Here is a 27,270-nt window from a genome sequence, read left to right on the forward strand (position 1 = left end):
AGTTTGCAAAAATATCTACAATTCAGTTTTTTTCTGTCAAAATGGAGTGCTGTGTGTACACTAATGAGGAAAAAATTACCTTAAATGATAAGAAGAAGGGAAAAATTTAAGGGAGTCTGAATCCTTTCCATACCCACTGTAAATACTGGTCCAGACTCAAATCCACATGACCCCTTTGAACATCATTCCTTACATTAATTCCATTACTTCATGGAACCGAACAAAGCACAGGTGGACCTGACAGACCCTGGAGACCACATTGGACCTTACAGACCCTGGAGACCACATTGGACCTTACAGACCCTGGAGACCACATTGGACCTTACAGACCCTGGAGACCACATTGGACCTGACAGACCCTGGAGACCACATTGGACCTCAGATTGTTGACTCACTGTCCTCACTGGAACTGTTACTGTCACTGTCTTGTAATGTGTGTGGAAATGACCAAAAACAGTCACTTGCCTGATAAAGGGTTAACAGAAAACCACCAACAATTTTGTCCACGTGTGTGAAAACCACTGAAGGCTCAGTAATCGTATTCAAATGTCTGCCATTTCAATCCCACATCAACGTCCCACCACAGACTGCAGACTAAATAAGACAACACACACTCACAGGTCTGAGTGGAAGTGTTCCAGCTGTGAACAGAACCAACACTGATCAGCTTCTGTTCAGGGAGAAAAAACAACAAGCAGACTGTTTGTCAGAATCCACCAGTGGAGGAATTCAGAAACAAATGTGTTACATGCTTTCCCATTTCCATCTGCTGTCTGCCTCTGCACCCACTGCAACACAAAGAGCGGCACAAATTAGAAACACCATTCCATCCCCCTGATGACAGACCACCAGGACAGATCAGACCAGATCCATGTGGTCTACACGTCCTCATACCTGAATGATAGAATATGCAGAATCTCAAACCCACATATGGATTAAATCTGCAGACAGAAAACAGTAAAAATGCTACAGAATTTATATTTAAGCCCCATTTGTAGAATATGTATAACCAGGGCATTTAGAAATTCACCCCTGACATTTGTGTTATATTTAGGAATTCACAAGAGAAACATCTGGGATTTTCACTGAGTTAGTGACATTAACTCGACAGATTGGATGCTTATGCTCAATATTCATCAGAATCTGAATATTCTTTTAATCTCAGGGGAAACTGTTGTGTGTTAGAGTTGCTCCATATACGTATAATGAAAAGCAGCAGGATAGATAGATAGATAGATAGATAGATAGATAGATAGATAGATAGATAGATAGATAGATAGATAGATAGATAGATAGATAGATAGATAGATAGATAGATAGATAGATAGATAGAAATAAGCAGATGGGTGTGTGTTAAAAAGTTAAAATAATAAATAGCATAAATACATAAATACCATAAGTTCATAAGTGGAATACAAAGGGTTAAAAATAAAACCATTTCAGTGTGGGAGTATTAAAAAGATCATGTCTTTGTGAAAAGGTATGTCATTTTGTTGTGAGTTCATGTATTGTATTATTTACAGGATGTTAAATGCAAAGTGTTTGTTAAAATATTTCGTTAATATTAATAATATGGAAAAGTTGCGCAAATGTTTTATGTTTTGTTAAAAAGTAATGAAAATGTATATTTTACGTTATGTGTTTTATGATCTTGGAGAATAGTTTGGGGTCATGGGTAACAGGAAGTAGGAAGTAGAAGAGAGAGGGCGTGGTGAAGACGACGAGCGCGTGCGTGTTTGAGAATATGGCATAACATGGACAGTGTATTCAGTAAGAAAAGAACACCAGTTTAGTTCATGGAAGTGGTCGGACAGATCACAAAAGTGACTTTAATGGTGAGAGACTCTGTTTTGTAACAGTACTTCGGCTAGAAGTCCAACGTTAAAAAAACCATAGATTGCGACCTCAGTAAGTTAGCTGCATGTGGCTAGCTGTGGACTAAGCTAGCAGGTTAGCTAACAGCTAACTGCAAAATGCACGGAGACCCGGAGGACCCAGACTGAGCCCACAGCAGCACTAGAGCAGACGGACAGGAGGACTGCCGATTACCGGATTCTGGATTTCCTTTTTCCCTGGACGTATGGATTAACATTTCTTGGGAGCTGGTGATACAGGTACCTTTTTTTTTTTTTTTTTTTTTTTTTAATTTTATTGCCCTATGAGGTGAAGAGGCCATTTGGTTTTAGGCTGCAGCGTACAGGCCTGTAACAGTGAACATTTGAGTTTATTATTTAAGTTATTATTACTGATTATTGAAAAAAAACAACAACATTTGATTGTGAAAGCAATGATTTTTGGTGTGTTAATTGAATATTTAAGTAAATAGTTGAATATTTTGTTTTATAAATTGTGTGTATGTTTTGCATTGTAAATGGAAGATTTAAAGTGCATACAGTGTGGTTAAAGTGCTCACAGTGTTTAGAAAAGATTTAATTTAAAGGGTAAATGCTTTAAAAAAAAAAAGTATATTAAGTTACATTTCACTAAAAATAGTATAAAAAATAAAATAGAACCATAGTTTGAATAATCGTTAATATTGTAAGAGATTACATGTTTAACAAGGACCCAGGTTAGCTACCCCTGGCAAAGCAATGAAGAGCAAAGGGGTGCTACAGATAGATAGATAGATAGATAGATAGATAGATAGATAGATAGATAGATACTTTATTTATCCCATAGGGAAATTTACAGGTTCCAGCAGTATCACAAACTTAAAAACAACAGTAGTAAATACCTAGTAGTAAATACAAATACTAGTAATACAATACTAAAAAAGATTTATGTGTGTATATATATATATATATATATATATATATATATATATATATATATATATATGAGGGGGCGTGTTATCAAATCCCAGTTTGAGTGACTGTATGTGTGGATGAGTGGCCAAAGAAATGGACAAAAAGGTTGGATTTGAACCTTATCCATGTTAATGTGAGCTCAGCCTCAGCTGGATTTAAGGAGGCTGCCACTTGAAGGTAGTCAGACCCCTGTGTGATGATCAACGTCAGCTGTTGCCAGGCGATGATGGATGGAGGAGCTATTGACTTCAATCTGCAGGACGGCAACTGATTCATAGAAGACAAGCAGTGTGGACAACAGTGTGTGGGAGGAGTGAGCAGAGTGGGCACAAAATAAACCCACGTCTATATTAAGACCTTACACATAGGATTTGGATTTACTCATTATTGTCCTATTTTTAACCCTAACCCCCCCAAAGGGGGAGGCAGGGGGTTTGGTTCATTTGTTCCTTTGTTTGTTAACACTTTAGCAGCAAAACTGTAGGTTGAATTCATACCAAACTGGTTTATAGATTGCCAGTGACCCAGAATAGATGTGGTTACATTCACAAGTTTTTAATGAATATTTAAACTTCATAAAGGGGCGGAGCTTGTCGTGCCTAGCACCACTTGGTTGGTAGCTATTTTCAGATAAAATCCACGTTTTTCAAAAAAAAGTCCACGTTGCAATGACCAAAACACAGTCCTGAATTAAAATGACACCAACTAATCTATGCAGCAAGAATAATACAGATTCAGTCAAAAATATAGGCATGTTTATAATATTGTTATGGAATTAATACAAATGAGATTATTTTTACTAGGGATGCACCAATACCACTTTTTTCCAGACCAAGTACAAGTACTTGCATTTGAGTACTTGCCGATACCGAGTACTGATACTAGTCTTTAATAATCCCATTCCAGTTGTTAGTTCCTTTTGTAAATGTGCTTTATTGTCGTTGTCATTAGTCTGACTGGAACAAAGTGCTGCTACTGACATTTAATGTGTTGGAATGAGCGTTTCTCATTCAATCCACCAGGGGGTGCTGCTCTGAATTAACCATACTGGACAAATACCACGAAGAAGAGGAAAGTTTTTTGAGAAGAAGAAAGTCAGTAATAACAAACATGGAAACGACAGAGGTAACACCAATGTGATACTAATATTTCAGCGTTTTCTCTGGTAAGGTTTAAAAGCTTAGCTTCAGCAGGAAGAGAAAAGATAAATGAGCCAGAAGTTTGGTTTTCACTTCCGCTGGCGGCGGTCCGCACCGCTCCGTACCTCCATAGTATTATCAGTAGGATGTAAACCGGCCCAGCCCTGGGTAGTTGTCCTAAATGTGTCAGTAGTTTTTCTCTAACTCACACAGTGGCTCTTTGAACAGATCCTCTACCTTCACGGTTCTGCTGGTATTCTCTGTCTGAGTACTCATCCTCCAGCACCTGGAAAACAGATGGAATGTACGCAGAGGACGGACAGAACGCTGCGTCTGTATCTGTCTGTGTCTGGAACGTTACTGTCAGTCAGCTTTACTTTTATCACCGTCATTTATTTGGTTAAATCTTCACACTCCACACACATTATTCCTCCTCCTCGTACCTGCTGCACTGAACTGTGAATGTCACACGGCTGTAAGTGGAATCGGTGCAGTTGTATCGGATTACTTTTACGAGTACGAGTACAAGCACATACACTGAGTATCGGAGCCGATGCCCGATACCGGTATCGAATCGGTGCATCCCTAATTTTTAATTCACTGTGTTAAAAGAGTATTTGGGGTCCTTCTGGAATACCTTCAGAATCTGCCTCTACATTTACTAAGTCTGGGTTTATGAAATACATCAGCAGACACATGGAAGAGGTTATGGGAAAGCAAGAATTTCAACATATGTACAAAATCAAATATATAAAAAAGCCCTTCGTAAACCCACAGAGGGGGTTTGTTAATAATCATTATTGTATAACTGCCTGATAATGTGTATCTGGACTTAATTAAAACACAGAAAATGACAATGACAGTGTGGGCTACATTTTGATGTTGTTTTTGTTATAACTTTTCTTCTTTGTTTTCTGTACATTCCTTAAAAGTCCTTATCCCAGCCAGACGACTCATCGGGAGGCTCCTCTAGATCAGGAGGGAAAATGTCAAAGTGGCTGTGATCCGTCGGACCCTTTATCTGTGGACGGAATTCACACAAGATTAAACAGATAATTAACGGTCATCTTAAAATTAAATGAACAATCTGTCAATAGTCTTTGTTTTACTGTTTATTGCACCTTGAATACGAATGCACAAATGTCACTGAGCCCGTTTACATCCACACTTGTACTCTGATTAGTGTCCCATTTCCGGAGGTATCAGATGATTATTGATCATGCAAACAGCAGTGGCGGCTGGTGGAATAATTTTTTGGTGGTGCAGTATACAAGTCAGTTCTTGGATGTGCTATAACCACATATCACCACTAGGGGTGTAAGAAAATATTGGTTCTGCAATATATCATGTATCGTATATTACACAATACTGTATCGATATTAAAAAGTACTGTATCGATATTTTTTGGTATTTATTCAGATGCAGATATTGTGGAGGTTCATTTTGGTTTTTTTGGTTTTCTTTATTGTTTCTATTTTATTTATTATTATTTAACACTCTTTTATTAAACAATGTTATTTCCTTTGTTGGGATTGCACTGTTGGGATTGCACAAAAATACTGTTCTGATGTTAGTTCTGAACTAATAGAATATGCACATTTGAACAGGATCTTTAACTGTAATGTCTGTAAAACAATTTCAGTTTGAACACAGGAACATTTTGTGATATAACATTAGATCCTGTTGTGATCAAATAAAAATGTGTTTAGTATTTGTGCAGATTTCTGGTGTAATTCAATTCTTCAAGGAAATAATCATTAAAAAAAGAAACAAACAAAAAATTGCCTTTTTAACAGTATCATGATATATTGTGATATATCATATTGTGATCCTAGTATTATGATTTGTATTATATCACCAGATTCTTGCCAATACACAACCCTAATCACAAAATAGAAAGATTCCATATTTTCTTCTCGGTTTGATGTGAAAAAAATATTACATTACGCTTATAAATAATGACAACTTAAAATGTTTGTCTTTGTTTTAGTGCAGAAAATAGCATTAAATTATGAAAATATTTACATTTACAAACTATCCTGTAACAATGCAATGTGGATAATCTAAATAAATATGAACAACCTGAAATGTCCAAAGAAAATTAAGCACAATTTTAACAATTTTCTGCCTGTTCCTCAGTGTTTAGTGTCTTTGTAGATCTGATCCATAATGCACATGTGGAAATGATAAGTTGAGGCAGAATATTGTTAAAATTGCACTTATTTTTCTTAAGAAATGTCAGTTTTTTCGGGTTATTCACATCTTTTTTGTTTTAACAAGTAAGTCTTCTCATAATTTAATGGGGGCTTTTTGCACTAAAACAAAGACAAAAATTTGGAGTTGTCATTATTTATAGGTTATTATGCTATAATTTTACTAGTCCAGCCCACTGGAGATCAAATCAAACTGAATGTGGAACCTGAAAGAAAATGAGTTTGAGAGCCCTGGTCTAAACCACAGATTTGGATTATAACACTTAAGTGCATGTAAAGGCGTCAGATCTGATATATGATCTGATAATAACACCACATACCACAGCAGAACACTGTGAGCATGTGGTGAAACAAATGCAACATTTACTATACATTCATTCATATTACAGCAACGTTTTAGAAGCACTGTTGGATGATACGATGGTTGAGCTCTTACCTCCCTCCTCAGTGGAGACAGGAGTTTGTGTCGTCTCAAACCCTCCCAGTTAAAACCCTGGAACCATCTACGGAAAAACAAAATCACACTTTGCAACTTTATTGGACACTAATCAGATTTAGTTTAAAGATGTAAAATTAAAACATAGCACGTAGGAGTGTAAGAAAATAACGGTTCTGCAATATATCGTGATATTTCATTTCACAATACTGTATTAATATTAAAAAGTACTGTATTGATATTTTAGGTATTTATTCAAATGCAGGTATTGTGGAGGTTCATTTTTGTTTTTTTGTTTTTATTTTATTATTATTTAACACTCTTTTATGCACAAAAATAATGTTCTGATGTTCATTCTGAACTAACACAATATAAACATTTGAACAGGATCTTTAACTGTAATGTCTGTAAAACAGAATTTCAGTTTGAACACAGGAACATTTTGCGATATAACATTAGATCCTGTTCTGATGAAATAAAAATGTGTTTAGTATTTGTGCATATTCTGGTGTAATTCAATTCTTCAAGGAAATAATCATTTAAAAACAGAAAAAAAAAAAAAAAAAGCCTTTTTAACAGTATCATGATATATCGTGATATATCGTATCGTGATCCTAGTATTGTGATTTGTATCGTATCGCCAGATTCTTGCTGATACACAGCAGAATAACGTGCACACACTTGAAACCCTAAAGTTTTTGGACAGACGGACGGACAGACGACCAACTGATGACAAAACCCCGCGGCTAGTGTAGCCGAGGGTAAAAAAAGGCTGAGTATAGAGCTGATGTTTGTTGGTGAAGCTAACTCCATATGTCGCCTGTGGATCCAGAGGAGACTGAAACTATGAACCCGATGCATGTGTGATGGTTTGTTGTGTCAGATATTCCCCATGTTTCACTGTACGTTATTGCATCACAATCTGTTCATTCAGTTGGGTCGGTCCACTTTATTGCTGTAACAGATACACCTTCATATACATTTGCTCCATGGATGCATCTAAAAACCATAACATGAAATAATCTGTTAATATAATATCATCACTAAATATCTATGACAGTCATGCCTACATGCTGCATGCAACTCCTTCCTTAGATATTTATCTGTATTTTGGCTCATTGACGTAGTGATTCTACGAAAGAGAAAGAAATCCAGTCCCAGTGGAAACTTGTGAGAAGAACAGAAGAAACGTCTTTCCTCGTCAGAGTGAACCTACTTGTGTTTCTTTATGTCGATGATGCCATTCTTTTTGTTTCCGAGTCTTTCCACTGGGTTAAGCCTGAGGGTAAAAAAACACAGAAACATGTCCACCTGATGTTTACCCTCAGCTGTAATAAGGCTGTGTTTGTGTCATTATTAAATTAGTCCAACACAGGACTCAGAACCAGAACCTCCAAACACAGTCCGACTTCAGCTTCTGCTCTAATATCTGTGACGCAGTCATTATGAGTCGTAGAGCTAACCTGATCAGCTCTGGTCACATGACTGATGTCTCCGATGAACAGGGGTGTGATGCACCTACTTGCAGAGTCTCCTGATGAGGTCGTCCGGACGTTTGCGGATCCGTTTGGGGAAGTCCACCTTCTCAATGCCGTGGAGGACCATGGTGTAGGTCTTGATAGGGTCTGAGCCTCCAAACGGTGGACTGAAAATTAAACCAGTGCTTCAGTTTTTATCCAAAACTACTGAGGAGATTTGATGCAAAAGTCCATGAAGTATTAAATAACACTAGTCAGTCTTGAAATCCAGCATCAAAACAGGGTTTAGTTTGATCAGGTGTTTATCATGTGTCTGGACCAGTGGTGGTTTAAACACTATCAGAGACACTGACCTACATTTACAAACTAACTTCTAATATTTGTGCCATGAAATTGTATTTATTCCCAATAGACTATTTTCTTCATTTCTTAGTATTTCTCGTGGCTCCACTGTTTCCAGTTCATGAATGTGGATGGAAGATATTTGGTCCAATCAGATTTCAGCGTCTCTGTGTTTCCAGGGTTCATCTAATCTGCCCTAGTCCTTCAGAATCAGTGGTGAAGGCCCATGGAACTGGAACTGTAGAACATCAGGACAGTTTCTGGAACCAATCAGATTCCAGCTAGTTGGTCCCCAATGTTGTCATCATTTATCCTTCCTCTGATTGGATGGTCAGAGCTAAACTACTATTGGATGTTACGATTATTTTTGATTCATGCCAAGAAAGTGTGAAGATTTTTTTTCACCCACAATGGCTGACAGAGGAGAGGAAAATGATTTGGTCTACGACCAACTTAAAAATCCATTTTCAAGACGGACTTTAACAGAAAAATTGGACATGGTGTGTAGAGGTGGTCCAACCCCGACGCTAGCTAGCTGGTGGAGTGGACATTCTGTGTCCTCCAGAGAATCTAAACTTATGTGAGGAATCTGAGTGGACAGAAGAGACCATCAGTCTTGGCCTCCATGGACATAAAAACAGATTTATCAAAGATTATTCAAAGAAAGGAGGTTGTGCCGCGTCAAGTAGTTCTAGTACTTTTTGGGTAATTTTTTTGTAGATTAACTACTCAATTTGCAAACTACAGTTTTGGGCAACAACATAAAATTAAGGGTTTTTAGGGACTGAGCCCACGGGGAGAGGCCCTATTGTATTTTGTTAGTTTTTTATTATACCGAGATGCAATAAACTGGAATTTGACCTCCTTAACATGCTCAAAAACTCACCAAATTTGGCACACATGTCAGGTCCGGTGAAAAATTTGATGAAATAGAAAAATCAACTCCGTAAGTGCCAACATGTGCTCTCTAGCGCCCCCTAGATACACAAAAACAGCCCTAGTGGCCAGTAGGAATGTTGTAGAAACATGAAACAAGCACCAAAACTTTTGTCTCATTGAGCCCGACAAATCATACGCTGATACCCATGAGCTAACTCCAACAGGAAGTTCACAATTTGCCTTTCAAAATAAAACACTTGTATACAAACTTCCAGTAGGAATGTCGTAGACACTTAAAACAAATAAACCAAAAAAAAAAAAAAAAAACAAAGGGTGGAGGGAGGCATGACTGGTAACGGGTGGCAGCATGGGAGGCAGAACCTGGCCAGAGCGTGAGGTCCCACCCAATGCTGTTAGCAGCTTTAATTTATATTTATTTTTTGTTATATAAATTGTATTTCTCCATTGAACACAGATACTTTTTCTTTTTCCTCCTGAATTGTTTTGAAGCCATGATCATGTCATGACATCACAGCCAAAGCTGCCTCTGATTGGCTGGTCCTGGCACCACTCCAATACTTCACAGATGTGCGATCCTTACTAACATTGTGTGGTCGTCACTACCATGGACAACCCTCCCACCAGCGCCACCCCCGATAGCGACATACTGCCCCAACTATGTCCATATTTGGTTTCATTTACACCACATGTACATTCTCAATTTTAACGCTGAAAATAAAAAGCAGTAGCTAAAACTACTTTTTCAAGCTGTAGTTTTACAAACTCCATTCCTCCAGGGGTAGTACTGTAGTTTGTTTGAACTACTGCCATGATGAACTACTGTAGTTTTATAAACTATGCTTGCCATGTAGCTTCCCGTACACTGGTAACACCCTACCAGTGTTGTTTATTTGATAACGAGTGTGTTTTACAACACATCCTGATTTGTGTTGTTTGTTGTATCTGAGCTCAATAAAGAGCCTTTTTCTGTCCACTGGTGAGTCTGCTTATGAGTCCTTCATCTGGCCTGACAGGTTTCTTGCTATAGTAGTAACTGCATTCACCCTTAATATGCGAAATGTCTCTCTCTCTCTGTAATGCCACGCCTTGTTATTTTGAGTTTTTTGTCTAGTATTGATGGTTTCTAGAACTGTGATATCATAGTGGTGGTTTTAAGAGGTGGATTAGGTCGAGTAAGTCCCCACTGAAGGCCCAGGTACCAATGCACGGCCCTACACTGGTCTGTATTTGTAACAGTCTGAATAAAATCTGTCTTTCTTGACTTACAATCCAGTGAGAAGTTCAAAGATGAGGATTCCCAGAGACCAGCAGTCAGCGCCGAAGTCGTGTCCTTTGTTCATGATGACCTCTGGGGCCACGTACTCCGGGGTTCCACAGAACGTCCACGTTTTCTTTCCCAGACCGATGTGTTTAGCAAAGCCAAAGTCTGCCTAAAAAGAGAGGGATGGGTTTAAAGTAGAGCCGCAGACATTGAATATTTTTGTAATTGATTGATCTATCAATTATTTCCTTCGATTCGGTTCAATGACTATTTGAACAGGTGAAAAAAAAGCTAAAAATGTGAAAAAGTTGATATATCTATATCTATATATATAGTTATCCTCAAAATTATTCATACCTTTGCCATTTTTTGTGATTTTGTTGTTTTTGTGATGGCATCAATGAGTTTTGTCAAGTTTGTGTGTGACTTCTATGTGATACACAAGTGAAGGAATAACAACAAATGATACTTGAAGAAATCCTTTATTTCAGGAGTATTTTATTAATGGATTTCCAAAAAAACACCATGTTCTAAATTCTTCCGCTCCTAGGTTTACTCAGTCCGATGTCTGTTCTTAATAGTCAGTTGTAGCCTTTGTTCTGGATGATGCTTCCTGTTAGTGTCCACAGGTTCTCTTCTGTCTGCTGTGGGATGGTGGTCCACTCTTCCGGAGTGGGTGTAGGGTCAGAGTGTGTCCGGGCCTGTCTATGTTCCTGTCCTGTGAGGATGTTGTAACTGTAATGTTCTGTAATGTTCCGTATTGTTCTGTTTGTTTCATGAATGGTTGTGTGGTGTGTGGGTAGGGTTGCTTCTTCCATCCCCTTTTCAAACACGTGTTTATCTGTCTGTCCAGTTGTCATCTGTTAATTGTTAGACTGTGTTAGCAGCTTTGAAATAAACACGTGAACTGAGGCCAATTAATCAAATAATCGTTCTAGTTCTAGTTTAAAGTAACCCAGAGAGCTGTGCCGCTGAAACACCTCCAACTCCGACCCCGTTCTTTTTCTTACCAGTTTGACGTATCCATTTGAGTCCAGCAGAAGGTTTTCCGGTTTCAGGTCTCTGTAGATAATCCCCTTGGTGTGGAGGTAATCGAAGGCCTCCAGGACACAGCAGGTGCAGAATCTGGCTGTGGGCTCCTCGAAAAAACTCCTACATGGATGGACACCACATGGGGTCAGAGCATGGAATCACATTTGTATCGATAGAATCAAACAAGAAGGGTTTTTTTTTTTTTTTCAATTGATTTATTTCAAATATGGAAATGATACAAGCTTCCTGATTGCTACTAATTGACTTCTTTGCACAACATAACATAGAAATGAAAATTCAAGGAAGCACAGAATAATAATACACACGAAAAAAGGAGTTTGCGAGTGAATGTCAGTCAAGTGATAGATAGATAGATAGATAGATAGATAGATAGATAGATAGATAGATAGATAGATAGATAGATAGATAGATAGATAGATAGATAGATAGTTTCTTTTTCCATTCTACTTGGCATTTTCCATTTCATATTTTAAGTGTCTGGTTTAGACTGGCTCTAAATGTCAGACTAAAGTGTCATGTGATAACTTTTGCTATGATGTGACACAACATAAATACAATTTGATTGATTTCCGACTAAAATTTCTATAGTAGTAAAGTCAGGAATATATAAAAAAGGAGCACTTGCTATAGCCAAATATGATTATTATTGTAAAATACAATTATACATATCTTTTAACATATAACAGGCTACATCTGATTTCTTCAGTTTTCATTGAGATGAATGAATCAGCCTTCAAATTAGAAAAAAATAATGATTTGAAATGCATGTAATTATAATCTGTGCTGATAAAACATTTACATTTAGGAAAAGGAAATATATAACATAAATAGTTTAACCTCCTCAGACCCAGCTATGGGTTTTCTGTCCACATTTGTGGACAAGAGTTTCACAACTATACAAAAAAAAGAAAACTGTCCACCACAAAGGACATTCCATAAAAATTTTAAAAACTGCATCTGAAAAAACTGTTGCATCATGATGTTTCCAATATAGGCACTTATTTAATAAAAACAAAAAAAAGCTTGTACTTTGCTGACATTCCCTGGGTCTTAGGAGGTTAAGACATTTGTTCATGTTGTTCAACCCTACAATAAAAATGCCAGTTATTGGATTGATCTGATGGACACGTGGTAAACAGTTAGGAAACCAGAACATGTGGCTGGTTTCACTAGTTGTTGGTTCAAATGTAGTAAAAGGACCTACACTCACATGTCCCGCAGCACCGTCCACAGCTCCCCCCCTAGACACACCTCCAGCAGCATGTACACAAACTTCTGATCCCGAAAAGTCCGAAACAGCCTGGCACACATTCAGACAGAGGGAACGGATCATCAAGAGACTTTTGATTTACAGTAAAACTCAGTATATTCCTAGTCACACTACAGTTAGGAAGTAGAAGTTACACACTGACATCGATTTATCAGAGAAGAATGACAAATTATCAGCCATAAGTGAGCTGTAATCAAGGTTCTAATAGTTTTGGATTTTTCATTCTAGTTTAGTTTTATTTAGTTTTGACTTTTTTTTCTCTTATTCAGTTAGTTTTAATTAGCTTTTAGAGCAGGTTTGCTAGTTTTTATAAGTTTTTGTTATTTTCTAAATGCTTAGTTTTAGGTTTTTTTTTTATATCTTTTATCTTCCTCGTCGTCAAATTCAAATAAATCCCAGACAGGACTCTGCTGCTTTCTCCCAACTTTAGTCTCCATGTTTCCAGGTAGAGTGGGGACCAGAAGACGACTGGAAACCACAAGTGAACACAAGTGACGGACTGTTAAATATCATATGATGCCAGCAGATAAAATTGGTACAGCGAAATAAATCGATTTTGTGTCAATCTGACGTTGACAAAGATGAAAACTAAGGGAATTTTATGCATAATTTTTAGACGTTTTAGTTTTGTAAGCACACAATACAGTTTCAGTTGTCATTTTCTTTTAAGTATAGTTTTTATTTATTTCAGTTAACGCAACTGTTTTTACAATTCTAGTTTTCATCATTTCGTTAGTTTTCGTTCACGATAATAACCTTGTGGGAGACGGGACTATTCCTCAACTGTAGGTACCAAATTGGCCAGTTAAAAACATCTCAATTTCTCAGAACCACGCAGACAGAGAGACAGACAGTATTATATCGATGGGTGAATAAACTTTCGATGCATAAAAACCTTCTGACCCAAACAAGACCTCTCTTGTAATCCTGGGTCTTCTGTTCCTGAAAATCCCCGTTTTGTTTGAACTTGTGTCTGACAGTGAACTGCAGCTTTTGTTCTGTAAAGTCCCAGTGCGTAGAAACCCCAGAGCAGCAGCGTTCTTTAAGCAGACTCCTTAGAAACAACACTGGGAAAGTAAAACAGCGCTTCATACATCCTCCTCTGTTTTAGGGATTCAACTGTGTGGGAGAGAGAGGGGATGCTTTCTAGGTTCAGTTCTCTGTTAAAATGGACCAACAAACATACTGGGAGTCAAAGTTGCTTGGTACCCACTTCTTCTTCTTTTCTTCCTTTTATTCTGTGTACTTTGGCTTGTTTAATGAGGTTTTCTGATTTGTTTGTTTTACTTCTGCAAAGCACTTTGGGTTTGCCCGTGGGTCAAATGAGCCCAAAAAGGCCCCACTTGGATTTAAGTAATCCAGGACTACAGATCCTTCCACTGGATAATTACTGGAGTGATTAATATATTTTATCTACAACAAAAACCCTTTAACTAATGCAATGAATAGCCTCTCATTTCATAAACAACCATCAGTTTAGAGAGCAAAAAAACAGGACTGTTTCAAAAGTTATGGTCATGTGGTCTGATGGGTCCACACTGACCCTGTTCCACAGTGATGGACACGACAGGGTGAGAAGTGAGGTGGGTGGAATGATTTCCCATCATGCCAAGTGCCTACAGTCCAGGCCTGTGGGGGCAGTGCTCTGATCTGGGCTTGGTGCACTTGGTCAGGTCCTTACTAAACCAAGGTTCTGTAAAGTTATTTGTCTGTGACGCACCCAGGTGGGTGACCACAAAGGTGTAAATGTATGGAGAGAAATTTGTTTCTTTATTCATCAATCAAAAAGCATGGATTTGCAATTATAAAGAATAGATTTGCAACCAAAAAAGAGATTTGAGAGCAAAAGACAGTAAGAGGCAATCAAAAAAAAAGATCATTTTGTTTATAAATCAGTCCTCTTTGTTTGGAACTTCAAAAGTTCAAAACTTCAGAAGGCTGTAACCGACGCCATTTAGTGTAATCCATTACTTATGAGATACATTTCAATTTCAAAGAGCAACAGACTATCAACTTACCTCCCAGTAACATAAACACAACGGAGGAGTGGGTTTAACATAGAAGCTGGAGCTGGAGTCAGGTCAGACCCACCAATAGAAACTCTCCTGTCATCCATCAGCGTAGGCCACGCCCATTACGTGCAGTTAAATTCGCAAGCAAAACTTTTGAAGTTGCAAAGAGGAGTGATTTTCAATCAAAACTTTTGAAGTCTCAAGCAAAAGTTTTTAACTCACAAGCAAAGAGGACTGATTTATAAGCAAAATGATCTTTTTTTTTTTTTAAATGCTACTCACTGTCTTTTGCTCTCAAATCTCTTTTTTGGTTGCAAATCTATTCCTTTTAAATGATGAATAAAGAAACAAATTTCTCTCCATATTTTTGCTGTTATCTGAATATATACATATTAATCTTCTAACCCTTGGCTATATTCTGCTGGGTGTCTCTGTCAGTAGAATGGCACAGTCTAGTTTAGAATGCTGGGGGACACAATAGAACAGCTGCCCCCAGGGGTATTTAAAGGTGCTGAATGTAAGAATTCTGTTGCCAGTAATCATAAAACGGCCCTGAATGTCACCAGACATGAAGGAATCCTGTTCATTTCAAATACTGGCATCACTGACAGTAGTAGTCCAGACAGAATATTCGCATTTGTAAAGCTAACTGTCAGCCCACAGGTAATGTTTCTGTTGTCATTTTGTGTTTTGGTCTGATGCCCCGCCCACATGACAAATTCATGGGGTCCAGTGTTCCTGGGGGGGCTCATACAGTGGTGGAGGGGGCCCAGAGAGTTAGAGGAATAGTAAAGTGTCTTCAGTTTCACTCTCACTTTGCACCGCTCCTAAAATCATGAACCGCTATCCCCTGAGACGCCGTTAGCATGGCATGGCAATATGAAATGTAACTGAGACATTACATGGGTCAAATGAGTCCTCTGTCAGTCTTTACTGGTAGTAGACACTTAGTGGATTTTGATGGTCATGTAAACAAGCTGATTGAAGCCTACAGATAACCCTTCTCCTGTGTCAGACCTGATGATAAATGGTGAGTTTATCTGCTGGAGGATGTTCTTCTCAGAGTAGATGTGCTCCTGTTGTCTCGTGTCCACAATGTGCTTCTTCTTAATGCACTTCAGGGCGAATGTGACGTCCTCATCCTGTAACTTCACCTGAGAAACAGCAGAAAAGAACAAACATGGCTGTTTGAACCCAGTCTAATTGTGTGATCTGCTCAGTGGTGTAGTGGTCCCTGGAGAAGTGGGTATACTCTCAATTTTTGCCCTTTATATATATATATAGTCCAGAAAAACATTTTTGAAACAGTTTTAGAAACATAGGATAACGTTAGCCTTTCATAATGTTAGCCTACTCACATAGCTGAACTATTGCCTATAACATGTCTCCTCTACATGTGCATTCATGTGTCCACAAGTTTAAAACAATGACTCATTCTGAAACCACCTTAAAACTGACCTCAGAATTATATATTCCATGAAAGTAGGTTCTCTCAATACATGTCACTCATTAGAAAGACATTTATTCTGCCTTTCTTGTTCCATTTCCAATCATCGTGCACCTGTCAATCAACTGAGGTGGCACTGGCACCTGAGGAGGTGTCCAATCAGGTTCCAGAGGTGGACAGTGTGAAGTTAGTAATATTTTCCTCAGCATGACCCGCCCTCCTCTGCCTCTGATTGGCTCATCAGTCCTCATGCCTAAAGTTAACCAATCTAATCAGTGAAGGCACCGAGTACCAGCCAATTAGAGGCAGAGTAGGGCGGGTCATGGCTTCACTATCCTAGGGGAAAACATGGGCAATTTGGTTCAGATACGACTGAATGGAGCACATCAGGGGGATTTAGAAGTGAGTATACGCAATACTGACTGAAAAATAAGTAGTTATACTCCTTATACTGCCGTATACCCTGGAGTAGACCACCAGCTCTACTGAAAAGGAAACCCCTCCAGTCATTGTTCCTCACCAGCTCCACTCGTCCAAACCCTCCCATGCCCAGCGTGGCGATGATCTTCAGCTCAGTGAACGGCTCATGTGGAGGCAGCAGAGCGATTTTGTCCTTCAGCCTTCGCAGCTCCTGAGCATCTGCAGACTCTATGGGAGGAGAGTGAGGACTGACAGCACAACAAGACACAGTTAGATCATCTACAGTTGACCCTGAGCATCAACACTTCAACACCATCAACAAGAGCCATAGAAGGCCCTTTAACCACTGGACAAGGCACCTGGAAGGGGTGGAAGTCACTGCAAACAGTTTCATGAGGCTGAATGTGATGATGGTGTACCAGCGCCGTGGTAATGAGAATAGATTAGATACATTAGATTAGATTATGCACTACAAGGCTGGCCCCTTTCTGTGCAAAGAAGATGTGTTGAAAAAATGGCCAATTCACTAAAGAAAAGTGCAGTTAGACTGGTCATACAACACAGAAAGAAAGATGAACAAACTTAATCTAAGATTATATTATATTACATTACATTACATTAGGTTAGATTAGATTAGATTAGATTAGATATATTCCATGTAAAATGAGTCCAGTTGTGGATGAAGCTGAAACTCACATGGCGTTTCTCCTCTCATCACTCCTGGAAAGCTCCTCCACGTATTCCTTAAGGTATGATTGAAGCTCCTCATATGTGCCGACCATCTGGTTAAAATTACTGAATTGTGGACAGAGCATAAATACATTTAGTCTAGTCTTAGTGTACACATGCTGAAAGCAGAACAACATTAACCCTTAAAGACCCAAACATCCTCCTTTAACCTAAACCATCTACTGATCTAAACTGTTAACTTCCTGTTGATCCACTAATTCTATCAATCCATGTCAATAATTGCTGTAAAATACAGTTCTTCATCTTTTCATGGTCATCAGATATGACCATATTTGGACGTTCAGAGGCTCCATAGTTACTGTGGAAACAATGTCATCTTCTACAACATTAATTTACCAGTAAAACACATGGAGTTGGATCAGTGATAATGGATGGACACACTGGGTTTATGGATTATATATATTAGATCCATCCATTATCCACTGCTTCTTCTGGGGCCGGGTCACGGGGGCAACAGTCTAAGTAGGGATGCCCAGACTTCCCTCTCCCTAGACCCTCCTCCAGCTCTCCTGGGGGGACCCCGAGGCATTCCCAGGCCAGCCGAGAGACACAGTCTCTCCAACATGTCCTAGGTCTTCCCCGAGGTCTCCTCCCGGTGGGACATGCCCGGAACACCTCCCCAGGGAGGCGTCCAGGAGGCATCCGAAACAGATGCCCAAGCCACCTCAGCTGGCCCCTCTCGATGCGGAGGAGCAGCGGCTCTACTCTGAGTTCCTCCCTGGTGACTGAGCTCCTCACCCTATCCCTAAGGGTGCGCCCAGCCACCCTGCAGAGGAAAGTCATTTCGACCGCTTGTATCCGGGATCTTGTCCTTTCAGTCATGACCCAAAGCTCATGACCATAGGTGAGAGTAGGAACGTAGATTGACCGGTAAATTGAGAGCTTTGCCTCTCGGCTCAGCTCCTTCTTTACCACAACTGACCGATACAACGACTGCATCACTGCAGACGCTGCACCGACCCGTCTGTCAATCTCACGCTCCATCCTTCCCTCACTCGTGAACAAGACCCCAAGATACTTGAACTCCTCCACTTGGGGCAAAGACTCTCCACTGACCCGAAGAGGGCAGACCACCTTTTTCCGGTCGAGAACCATGGCCTCGGATTTGGAGGTGCTGATCCTCATCCCACTCGCTTCACATTCAATGTGAATAACATGAACAAACTGAATAAATAACTGCAATTTTTAACAATATTATGCTTCGGTTTATCACTTACAGACAGAATATTGTTAAAATTGCACTTCTCTTAAGACATTTCAGGTTATTCACAGTTTTTGCGAAATTATACTTTGTTTTAGTGTAAATACATGAAAATGTTTACATTTAAAAAGGAAAAAAATTGGAGTTGTGAGTATTTATAGGCTATTACAATAGTATTTTACTGATCCAACCCACTTTAGATACACACATAGACAACTTGTGCAATAAACTGCAGCAAAGACTGTATTTTTTGAGACGACTGAGGCTGTATGTGGTCAGCAAGCAGATTATGCTGATTTTTTACAGAGCTATCTTAGAGAGCCTCACCAGATATGGCATCACAGCCTGGCACGGACACTTAGCAGTCCAACTGAGGAACAGGCTGGCCAGTATGCACAAAACAGCAATGAAGATTATAGGTATGACAGAATATCAGTCCATAGATAATCTGTAGAACCAGTCGGTCATGAAACAAGCAACAAAAATCTCTTTAGACCCGACTCATCCATTGTCCTCCGAATACGAACTTCTTCCATCAGGAAGAAGATTTCGTATGCCAAAGTATAAAACTAACCGCCTCAAATTATCATTTGTCCCAACGTCCATTAAGCTGCTGAACAATGTTGAAAACTAGTGTAATAGAGCAACGTGCAACAAACACACAGCACTTTAACACTTTTTCCTTTTTTTTTTCCTGCACTTTAGGCGTCTCTACATGTTCTGTGTTGTGGTTGTCAACTGCAGTCCGTGTCTGTTTTATATGACAGACTAACTGTCATTGTTATAATGTGTCCATGTGATGTTTATGTTTATGTTTTTTGATCTTGTCTTGTGAAGCAGTGATATATAACACTGTGCCCAGGATGAATTTCCCTCAGGGGACAAAAAAGTTTATTTTACTTTACTTTAGATCATATTGGTCTGAATGTGGAATCTGAACTAAAATGATAGTTAATATCTTCAAAGTAACTTTTACATTTCACATATTCATCCAAAGGGCCAGACTGGACCCTTTGGTGTGCTGGATTTGGCCCCTGGGCCGCATGTTTGACACCTGTGGTCTAGGGAGTAACTGACTAGTTTCCAACTAAAGTGACTCCAGACACTCACTCTCTGTCCACAACCAGACACTGTGTATCGTTCTCATTACAGATGATGTTGGCTGAACGGACGTCCTCACTGTAAACAGAAAAACAAAACAAAAAAAAAACAGCAGTTTAGTCAATCCACCACCAACGCCACATGTTCAGAACACTGAGTGGATGTGAGCAGGCCTTTGTTGGTCCACATGCTCCTACAGCTTGGATCAGGAACATGAGGTTCAGTGGGAAGACAGATTCATCATCACATTGTGTACGGAATGTTCTCAAGGATGTTCTCCACTGTGGAAGCCCCATCAAAGCTTTAAGTCTTCATTTGTCACATTAAACACAAGTCTGAATCATGTCCGTCACAAACATCTAACACTATGTTCACACAGCAGGTCTTAATGCACAATTCAGATTTTTTGGTTAAATCCAATTTTTTTGTGTACTCGTTCATATTCTACATTAAATGCGACTTCTATCATTTCTGAGTCTGAACTGAATGACCATCAACATGAACCACATTTGATATCAATCGGCCTAATATTGCTTGATTTCTTACCAAAAAACTGATTTTCAACTACAGCACCCCCATGTGGATGACTTATAATACTGATAGAGAAGCTTAAATCTATAGGGTTCTTCCACTAGGGGTCCACTATGTTGGTTATCAAAGAGAAGAAATCCCACCAAATCTGTCCAAGTTATCGACAAAACACCAAGGAGATCCAGTGGCATTTGGCCTAAATATATAAATCTGTGAGGTGAAGTGTGAAGAAAAACGTAGAAACTAGATACAAAACAGGCCCAAATTACACTGAGGTGCAAACCCTAATGGGGGTGTTTGCATCAGCAAGTCATTCGTGCAAAGTCTAATGTGAGTGGATTCATAAAGTGGGCCCATTGTGACTCAACTCAACCATAGCTGTTTGTGGAGTCCACCTTTAATGTGGCTGTTCTGTGTCTTCAGACTGTTAGAACTGTACCTGATTAGTGCCTTCTCTCCAAAGTAGTCCCCCACCGTCAGCGTTTTGATTTCCCGAGGTTCAGTGAAGCCCTCTGTGCTCTGAGTAACAACGACCTACAAACAGGAAACAAAATGAGAAACAAGTACTTTTCCATCCATCCATCCATCCATCCATCCATCCATCCATCCATCCATCCATCCATCTATCCATCTATCTATCTATCTATCTATCTATCTATCTATCTATCTATCTATCTATCTATCTATCTATCTATCTATCTATCTATCTATCTATCTATCTATCTATCTTTTCATGTGTACGTATTTAAAGCTGATGAATAAATGACTCGATTATCTAAACTTCTTCTTCTTCTTTATCGATACCTTGCGTTCCTTTCCTCACCTCTCCTTTAGCGATTATAAAAAAGGTGTCCCCTTCTTCCCCCTCTCGGATTATGTACTCCCCTTTCTCAAAGTAGTCCTGAAAACATACATATAGGACAGCAGTTGAGGCTGTTATGGGCTTAGTTTGATCATTTCAGTTCCAAATATGCAGAAATATTCTCATTTTCAGATTTACTCACCACTTCCAGACAGTCGACGATCTTGGCCAGTTTCTCCTCTGGCAGCTCTCTGAGCAGAGACACACTGACGGACACAGTCATTTAACAGACGAATGATTGAAAGGCTTCACAAACCCATGCAGATGTAATACAGTATTTGACAGCAGTCGAACAGAAAAACCTCATTTGCGCTCATTTGCCTAATTCTTCCATGTGCATGAGTCTGGGCCCACTGATGGACCAGTGTTAATGAACATTCACTCTCAGGCAGATGTCTCTGGTTCCTCTGGTTGTACCTGCGCAGAAAGCTGAAGTACTCCTCATGTCTGGCCTTTGTGGTCCGCATCATGATGGCTTGGAAGGTCTGCCGGTCCAAAGCCCAGATGTGAGACTGGGACACAGCTGGACAAGAACACCAACCATTATTAAACTGATCTAATTAGCAACACTGACTAATGAGTTCCTCTGATATGTTCATGTACGAACTAATAGAATATTTTTTTTGTAAATACTGTCCTGGTGTCTGATGTGACCCCCAGGAACACATGGGGATGGGGGGGGGGGCATCTGTGACTGTCAAACAGGGGTCCATTCAGCTGTGGCAGGCTGGACAGGAGAGCATTTCACAGGGGGGCAAAGCTTTTCCCTAGGGAGGCACCACACCCTCCAGCCTCTGTGCATGAGTGAGTTACACTGACGCACAAAAAAAGTGCAACACTGTTTGTCTCTGTATTGGATGTGTGACTTCGGACTTAAATGGAGTGATGTGTAAAATGTTTCTTTTTCCGTCTGTTTTGCTTTCATTGTGTTTTACTTGATTTAAATAATCTAAATGAGGCTTATGCTGGCGGGGGCTGACGGCAAGGGTATATCCCCAAATCCCCACAATCCTCTGCTATATAACAAAGCGAAAGTCTCATAGTTATCATGTTCACACCAAGGACATCTGGCCTGAATAATGTTAGAAAAGATATTAGATATTCATTGGACAATCAATATGAGCTAAGTTTAGCTTGATTGGCTGACTATCTATATTATAAAAGCCAAGTGGCCTCTGTGTGTGTGTGTGTGTGTGTCTAGGGATTCACACTAAATCCGCACACAGCTGACTGCTGCAGTTTGTCGTACTTATGTATTTTTGGTCAAGGAACAGACTAGTGAAAATGGCAAGTTAATAGGACCAATATTTTTGGTGATGTTAGTCATTTTGAATACAATAGCCTTATATTTACATCGCTATGGCCAGAACCCTTTGGCAGTGACTGCTGGACAAATGCAGAACAACATGCACAAACACACAACAGCATACAAACTACCACATCTAGAACCTGTGGATCCCCACAGGTCAATGCGCTAATGTGCCTTAATAATGTCCAAAAAACAGATTTTTCAACAGAAGCTCCCCCACCATTTGGAAAAAAACACACCCCCTGGTGTCCAAATATGACATCATATAAACTCAAGGTAGTGATATGAAGAAAGAGAACTGTTAGACAAAGGATATGAACTGAATTTGAGCTACATGGACCTGAGAGTGTCAGAATAATGGTCAGAAAACCAATTTTTCCCACAAAACTCCACCTAGTGAATGAAAATGAGCCCATACAAACTCTGGATGGTAGACAGAACATGGACATTTGGAAGACCATCAATATGAACCACATTTGATCGCAATTGGACTAGTATTGGTTGACTTATGTCCAAAAAACTGATTTTCAACAACAGTGCCCCCATGTGGATGAATCATAATACTGATAGAGAAGCTGAAGTCCATAGGGTTCTTCCACTAGGGGTCCACTACGTTGGTTATCAAGGAGAAGAAATCCAACCACATCTGTCTGAGTTATTGACAAAACACCGAGGAGATCCGGTGGCAGTAAAACCATTCAGGGTAAAACCATTACATCCCCGAAACTCCATGTCAGGGATATAATAAATAACAGGTATGACAGTGGGTTAAACAAACATGATTCCATATAATCTGACAGTTGAATCTGTTGGTCTCTGTTATTTTAACTGTTTATCTCCATGAAGCAAAAATAAACAGATGTAACTGTAAATATTGATATAAAATACCACAGGTCAATACAGGACACTACAGTTTAAACTGTAACAGCAAAATTAGACTGAATGTAAATGAATAAAGGCACTCCTTTTACCACAGGTGTCAAACATGCGGCCCGGGGACCAAAACTGGCCCGCCAAAGGGTCCGATGTGTGATGAATTTATAAAATGCAGAAATTACTCTGACGATATTAACAGTCAAGGATGTTAGAATCATTTTAGGTCAATTCAATCTCAAGTGGGTCAGAACCAGTACAATACTATCATAATAACCTATAAATAATAATAAAAACTACAAATTTTTCTCTTTGTTGTGTAAAGAAAAAGTAAAATTACACAAAAATGTTTACATTTAGAGACTAGCCTTTTACAAAAAGATGTGAATAACCTGAAATTTCTTAAGGGAAGTATGTGGACTTGTACCAATATTCTGCCTCTTACGAAATGTTTTGTGTATTTGTAGATCCACTGTGATCTGTAAGTTGTGATGCATATGTTTAAATGATAAACTAAGGCGTAATATTGTTCAAATTGCACTTATTTTTCTTTAGAAGTTTCAGATTCATATTTGTTCATGTTATGTTCAAATACGGTTCGTAGATATAAACATTTTCATTACAGAATTTGACTTTTTTCACTCAAAAACAGAGAAAAAAAACTTTGGAGTTGACATTATTTATAAGTTCTTATCCTATTATTTATATTATTTTACTGGTCTGGCCCACTTTAGATCATATTAGGCTGAATGTGGCCCCTGAACTAAAATGAGTTTGACCCCCCTGCCTTATACCAAATTTAGGCCCTCATTAAACCAAATAAAGGCGCTCCTGAATGGACCTGTGCCTTTGTGTGCTCCTCACCTTTGACCGTGGCCGTCCTCTTACAGTTGTACAGAATGGCCAGTTCTCCAAACGCTGTCCCAGGACGCATCTCCCCCAGCAGCTTCCCGTTCTGGATCACCTCCAGTAAACCCTCTGGTCAAAACACACACATTTCAGCCTCTCCACCTTCATAAACATATGTTTTCATTTTCATGATCTAGACCACAGGTGTCAAACATGCGGCCCAGGGGCCAAAACCGGCCCGCCAAAGTTTCCAATCCGGCCCGCAGGATGAATTTGCAAAGTGCAAGTTATGGCATCAAACTCAAAAATAATATCATAATAACCTATAAATAATGACAACACCATTTTTTTTTCTCTTTGATTTAGTGCAAATAACATTAAATTATGGAAATATTCACATTTACAAACTATCCTGTAACAATAAAATGTGAATAATCTGAACAAATATGAACAACCTGAAATGTCTAAAGAAAATTAAGCCCAATTTGAACTATTTTCTGCCTGTTCCTAAATGTTTTGTGCCTTTGTAGATCTCATATGTAATGCACATGTATAAATGACAAGTCGAGGCATAATATTCATAAAATTGCTCTTATATTTCTTAACAAATTTCATTTTTTTCAGGTTATTCACATCCTTTTTGTTTGGATACTTTGTAGATGTAAATATTGGCATAATTGAATGTTATTTTTTGCACTAAAAGAATTTGAAGTTGTCATTATTAATTGTCTATCATGCTATTATTTTACTGGTCCGGCCCACTTCAGATTAAATTGGACTGAATGTGGCCCCCCGGAAGAAAATGAGTTTGACACCCCTGATCTAGACAAACAAAAATGTTTAAGCACATGGAAAATAGTTAAAAGTTTATTTCTGTAATCTCATAAAATTTCATTATGAACAGTTACGGTTGTTTTTCATAAATATGATAAAAAAAAATTCAAGTCATGTTTTTTGTTTTTTGCTCTAACACCGTTTAACACACATTTATCGATATTATAGAAGCCAAGTGGCCTCTGTGTGTGTGTGTGTGTGTCTTTGGCATCACACTAAATCTGTAAACAGCTGACTGCTGCAGTTTGTCATACTTCTGTATTTTTGGTCAAAGAACAGACTAGTGAAAACAGCAAGTTGATCAGACCAATATTTTGGAAGATATTAGTAATTTTGAATACAATAGCCTTACAATCATGTTGCAATGGCCAACATGCTTTGGCGGTGACTGCTGGACAAATGCAGAACAACATGCACAAACACACAACAGCATACAAACTACCACATCTAGAGCCCGTGAATCCACACATATTTTTTTTTTTGCACTACTGCTGTAAAAAACTCAACAAAAAGTAACTGTGGAAAAAAAACCTAATCAAAGGAATGCATGTGTGGGCCGACCTGCCAGTACATAGAGGTAGTTTCCGGGTTTCCCCTCCTGGATGACCAGCTGGCCCTCGGTGTAGATCTTCACGTACATACAGTCCACCATCTCCCTCATGTGCTGCGGCTCCAGCTTCTTCAGGAAGTCGTTGTTCATGATGGCGTCGTTGATGAGCTTCTTGGTACTAAAGATGAAAGGGGAAGTGGAAAAAAAAAAAAGCATTCATAATATTTTTCCCCCTTGTATCATTTTTGTATCGTATTTACTTTTTTAAAAATCTATTTTTTATTGTATATTCTATGTATTGTCTTTTTTATCCTCTGCTGTACAGTGTCCTTGGGTGTCGTGATAGGAGCTTATAAATAAAATGTATTACTATTTAGTATTATTATCTAAAAATAAAAAGCAGCTCATTATTGTCCTAATAGAAAAGTTAGTGGATTTGCATATTATGTAAAATGAGTATATGATTTTCCTCAGTACAAATGGCAGCTTTGAACCCAAGTGAACTCCACTGTTTTTAATATTAGCGCTGTTTTAACCTTTAACGACCCAAACATGCACCTTTAACCTAAACCATCTACTGATCTAAACTGTTTAATACCTGTTGATCCACTAATCCTATCAATCCATGTGAGTAATTGGTGTAAAATACAGTTCTTCATCTTTTCACGGTCATCAGATATGACCCATTTAGACGTTCAGAGGTTCTGTAGTTACCATGGAAACACCATCATCTTCAACAACATTGATTCACTAGTAAAACCCATGGAGTTGGATCAGTGACAGTGGATGGACACACTGGGTTTATGATCAGATAATGGCAGATTTGGTCGAAAAAGTCACTTTTTCTTAATTTTTTTGTGGTTTGATATAATCACCTTTGAATTTTAGTCTGAGCTTTTATGAACATATACATGATCAGTGAATTAAATATAGTAAAATACCTGATTTTCATAAAAAAAAAAAAAAAAAAAACATAAAATGCAGAGGATAATATTATAATAAGTGGTGATCAACCACTAAAGAAAAGTTAAATAGAGAGAAAAAATAATAATTTGGAAACTGACAAAAAGTAGCACTGGGTCTTTATGGGTTAATATGAAATGCTTTTTTTTTTGCTTATATTTTGACATTAACAGTTCACAGATATGTACTCAATTCATTGACAGTGGATGAAGATGCTTGTTTTTACATTCAGTTATTCATATCTTTCCTGAAAAAGTCCCTTTTTCCTCAGTTTTTCTGTTTCTGATTTAGTAACTTTCAATTTTAATGAAATGAATTTTAATGAACATCTACATGATCAGTAAATTAAATATAGGAAAATACCTGATATACACTAAAAAAAAAAAAGCAAAATACAGAGGATAATATTATAATAAATGGTGATAAATCACTTCAGAAAGGTTAAATAGAGAGAAATGTATTTGGGAACTGACAAAAACGTAGCACTGGGTCTTTATGGGTTAATATGAAATGCTTTTTTTTTTTTTTTTGCTTATATTTTGACATTAACAGTTTGCAGAAATGCACTCAATTCAATGACAGTGGATGGAGATGCTTGTTTTTACGTTCAGTTATTAATATCTTTAGTGCAAAAGTCACTTTTTCCCCAGTTTTTTCTGTTTCAGATTT

The 27,270-nt window shown here is 38.5% G+C and overlaps 1 protein-coding gene across 1 annotated transcript in view; it reads right to left on the reverse strand.

The window, feature by feature from the left end:
* Positions 1-4,540: 4,540 nt before the first annotated feature.
* Positions 4,541-27,270, reverse strand: part of prkg2l (protein kinase cGMP-dependent 2, like) — a 29,105-nt gene continuing 6,375 nt past the window's right edge. Inside the window, exons 3-19 of the mRNA XM_030155489.1 lie at positions 25,650-25,816; positions 24,270-24,383; positions 21,641-21,746; positions 21,366-21,429; positions 21,185-21,262; positions 20,801-20,895; positions 19,840-19,908; positions 17,475-17,573; positions 16,879-17,026; positions 15,929-16,065; positions 12,840-12,929; positions 11,587-11,728; positions 10,582-10,745; positions 8,118-8,240; positions 7,812-7,874; positions 6,596-6,662; positions 4,541-4,967 (exon numbers count right to left, since the gene is read on the reverse strand). Coding sequence (XP_030011349.1) covers positions 4,872-4,967; positions 6,596-6,662; positions 7,812-7,874; positions 8,118-8,240; positions 10,582-10,745; positions 11,587-11,728; positions 12,840-12,929; positions 15,929-16,065; positions 16,879-17,026; positions 17,475-17,573; positions 19,840-19,908; positions 20,801-20,895; positions 21,185-21,262; positions 21,366-21,429; positions 21,641-21,746; positions 24,270-24,383; positions 25,650-25,816 — 1,822 coding nt within the window. The 3' untranslated portion in view covers positions 4,541-4,871. The remainder of the gene's footprint in view (positions 4,968-6,595; positions 6,663-7,811; positions 7,875-8,117; positions 8,241-10,581; positions 10,746-11,586; positions 11,729-12,839; positions 12,930-15,928; positions 16,066-16,878; positions 17,027-17,474; positions 17,574-19,839; positions 19,909-20,800; positions 20,896-21,184; positions 21,263-21,365; positions 21,430-21,640; positions 21,747-24,269; positions 24,384-25,649; positions 25,817-27,270) is intronic.

The sequence above is a fragment of the Sphaeramia orbicularis genome, chromosome 15 (assembly GCF_902148855.1).
Source record: "Sphaeramia orbicularis chromosome 15, fSphaOr1.1, whole genome shotgun sequence".
NCBI classification, from domain to species: Eukaryota; Metazoa; Chordata; class Actinopteri; order Kurtiformes; family Apogonidae; genus Sphaeramia; species Sphaeramia orbicularis.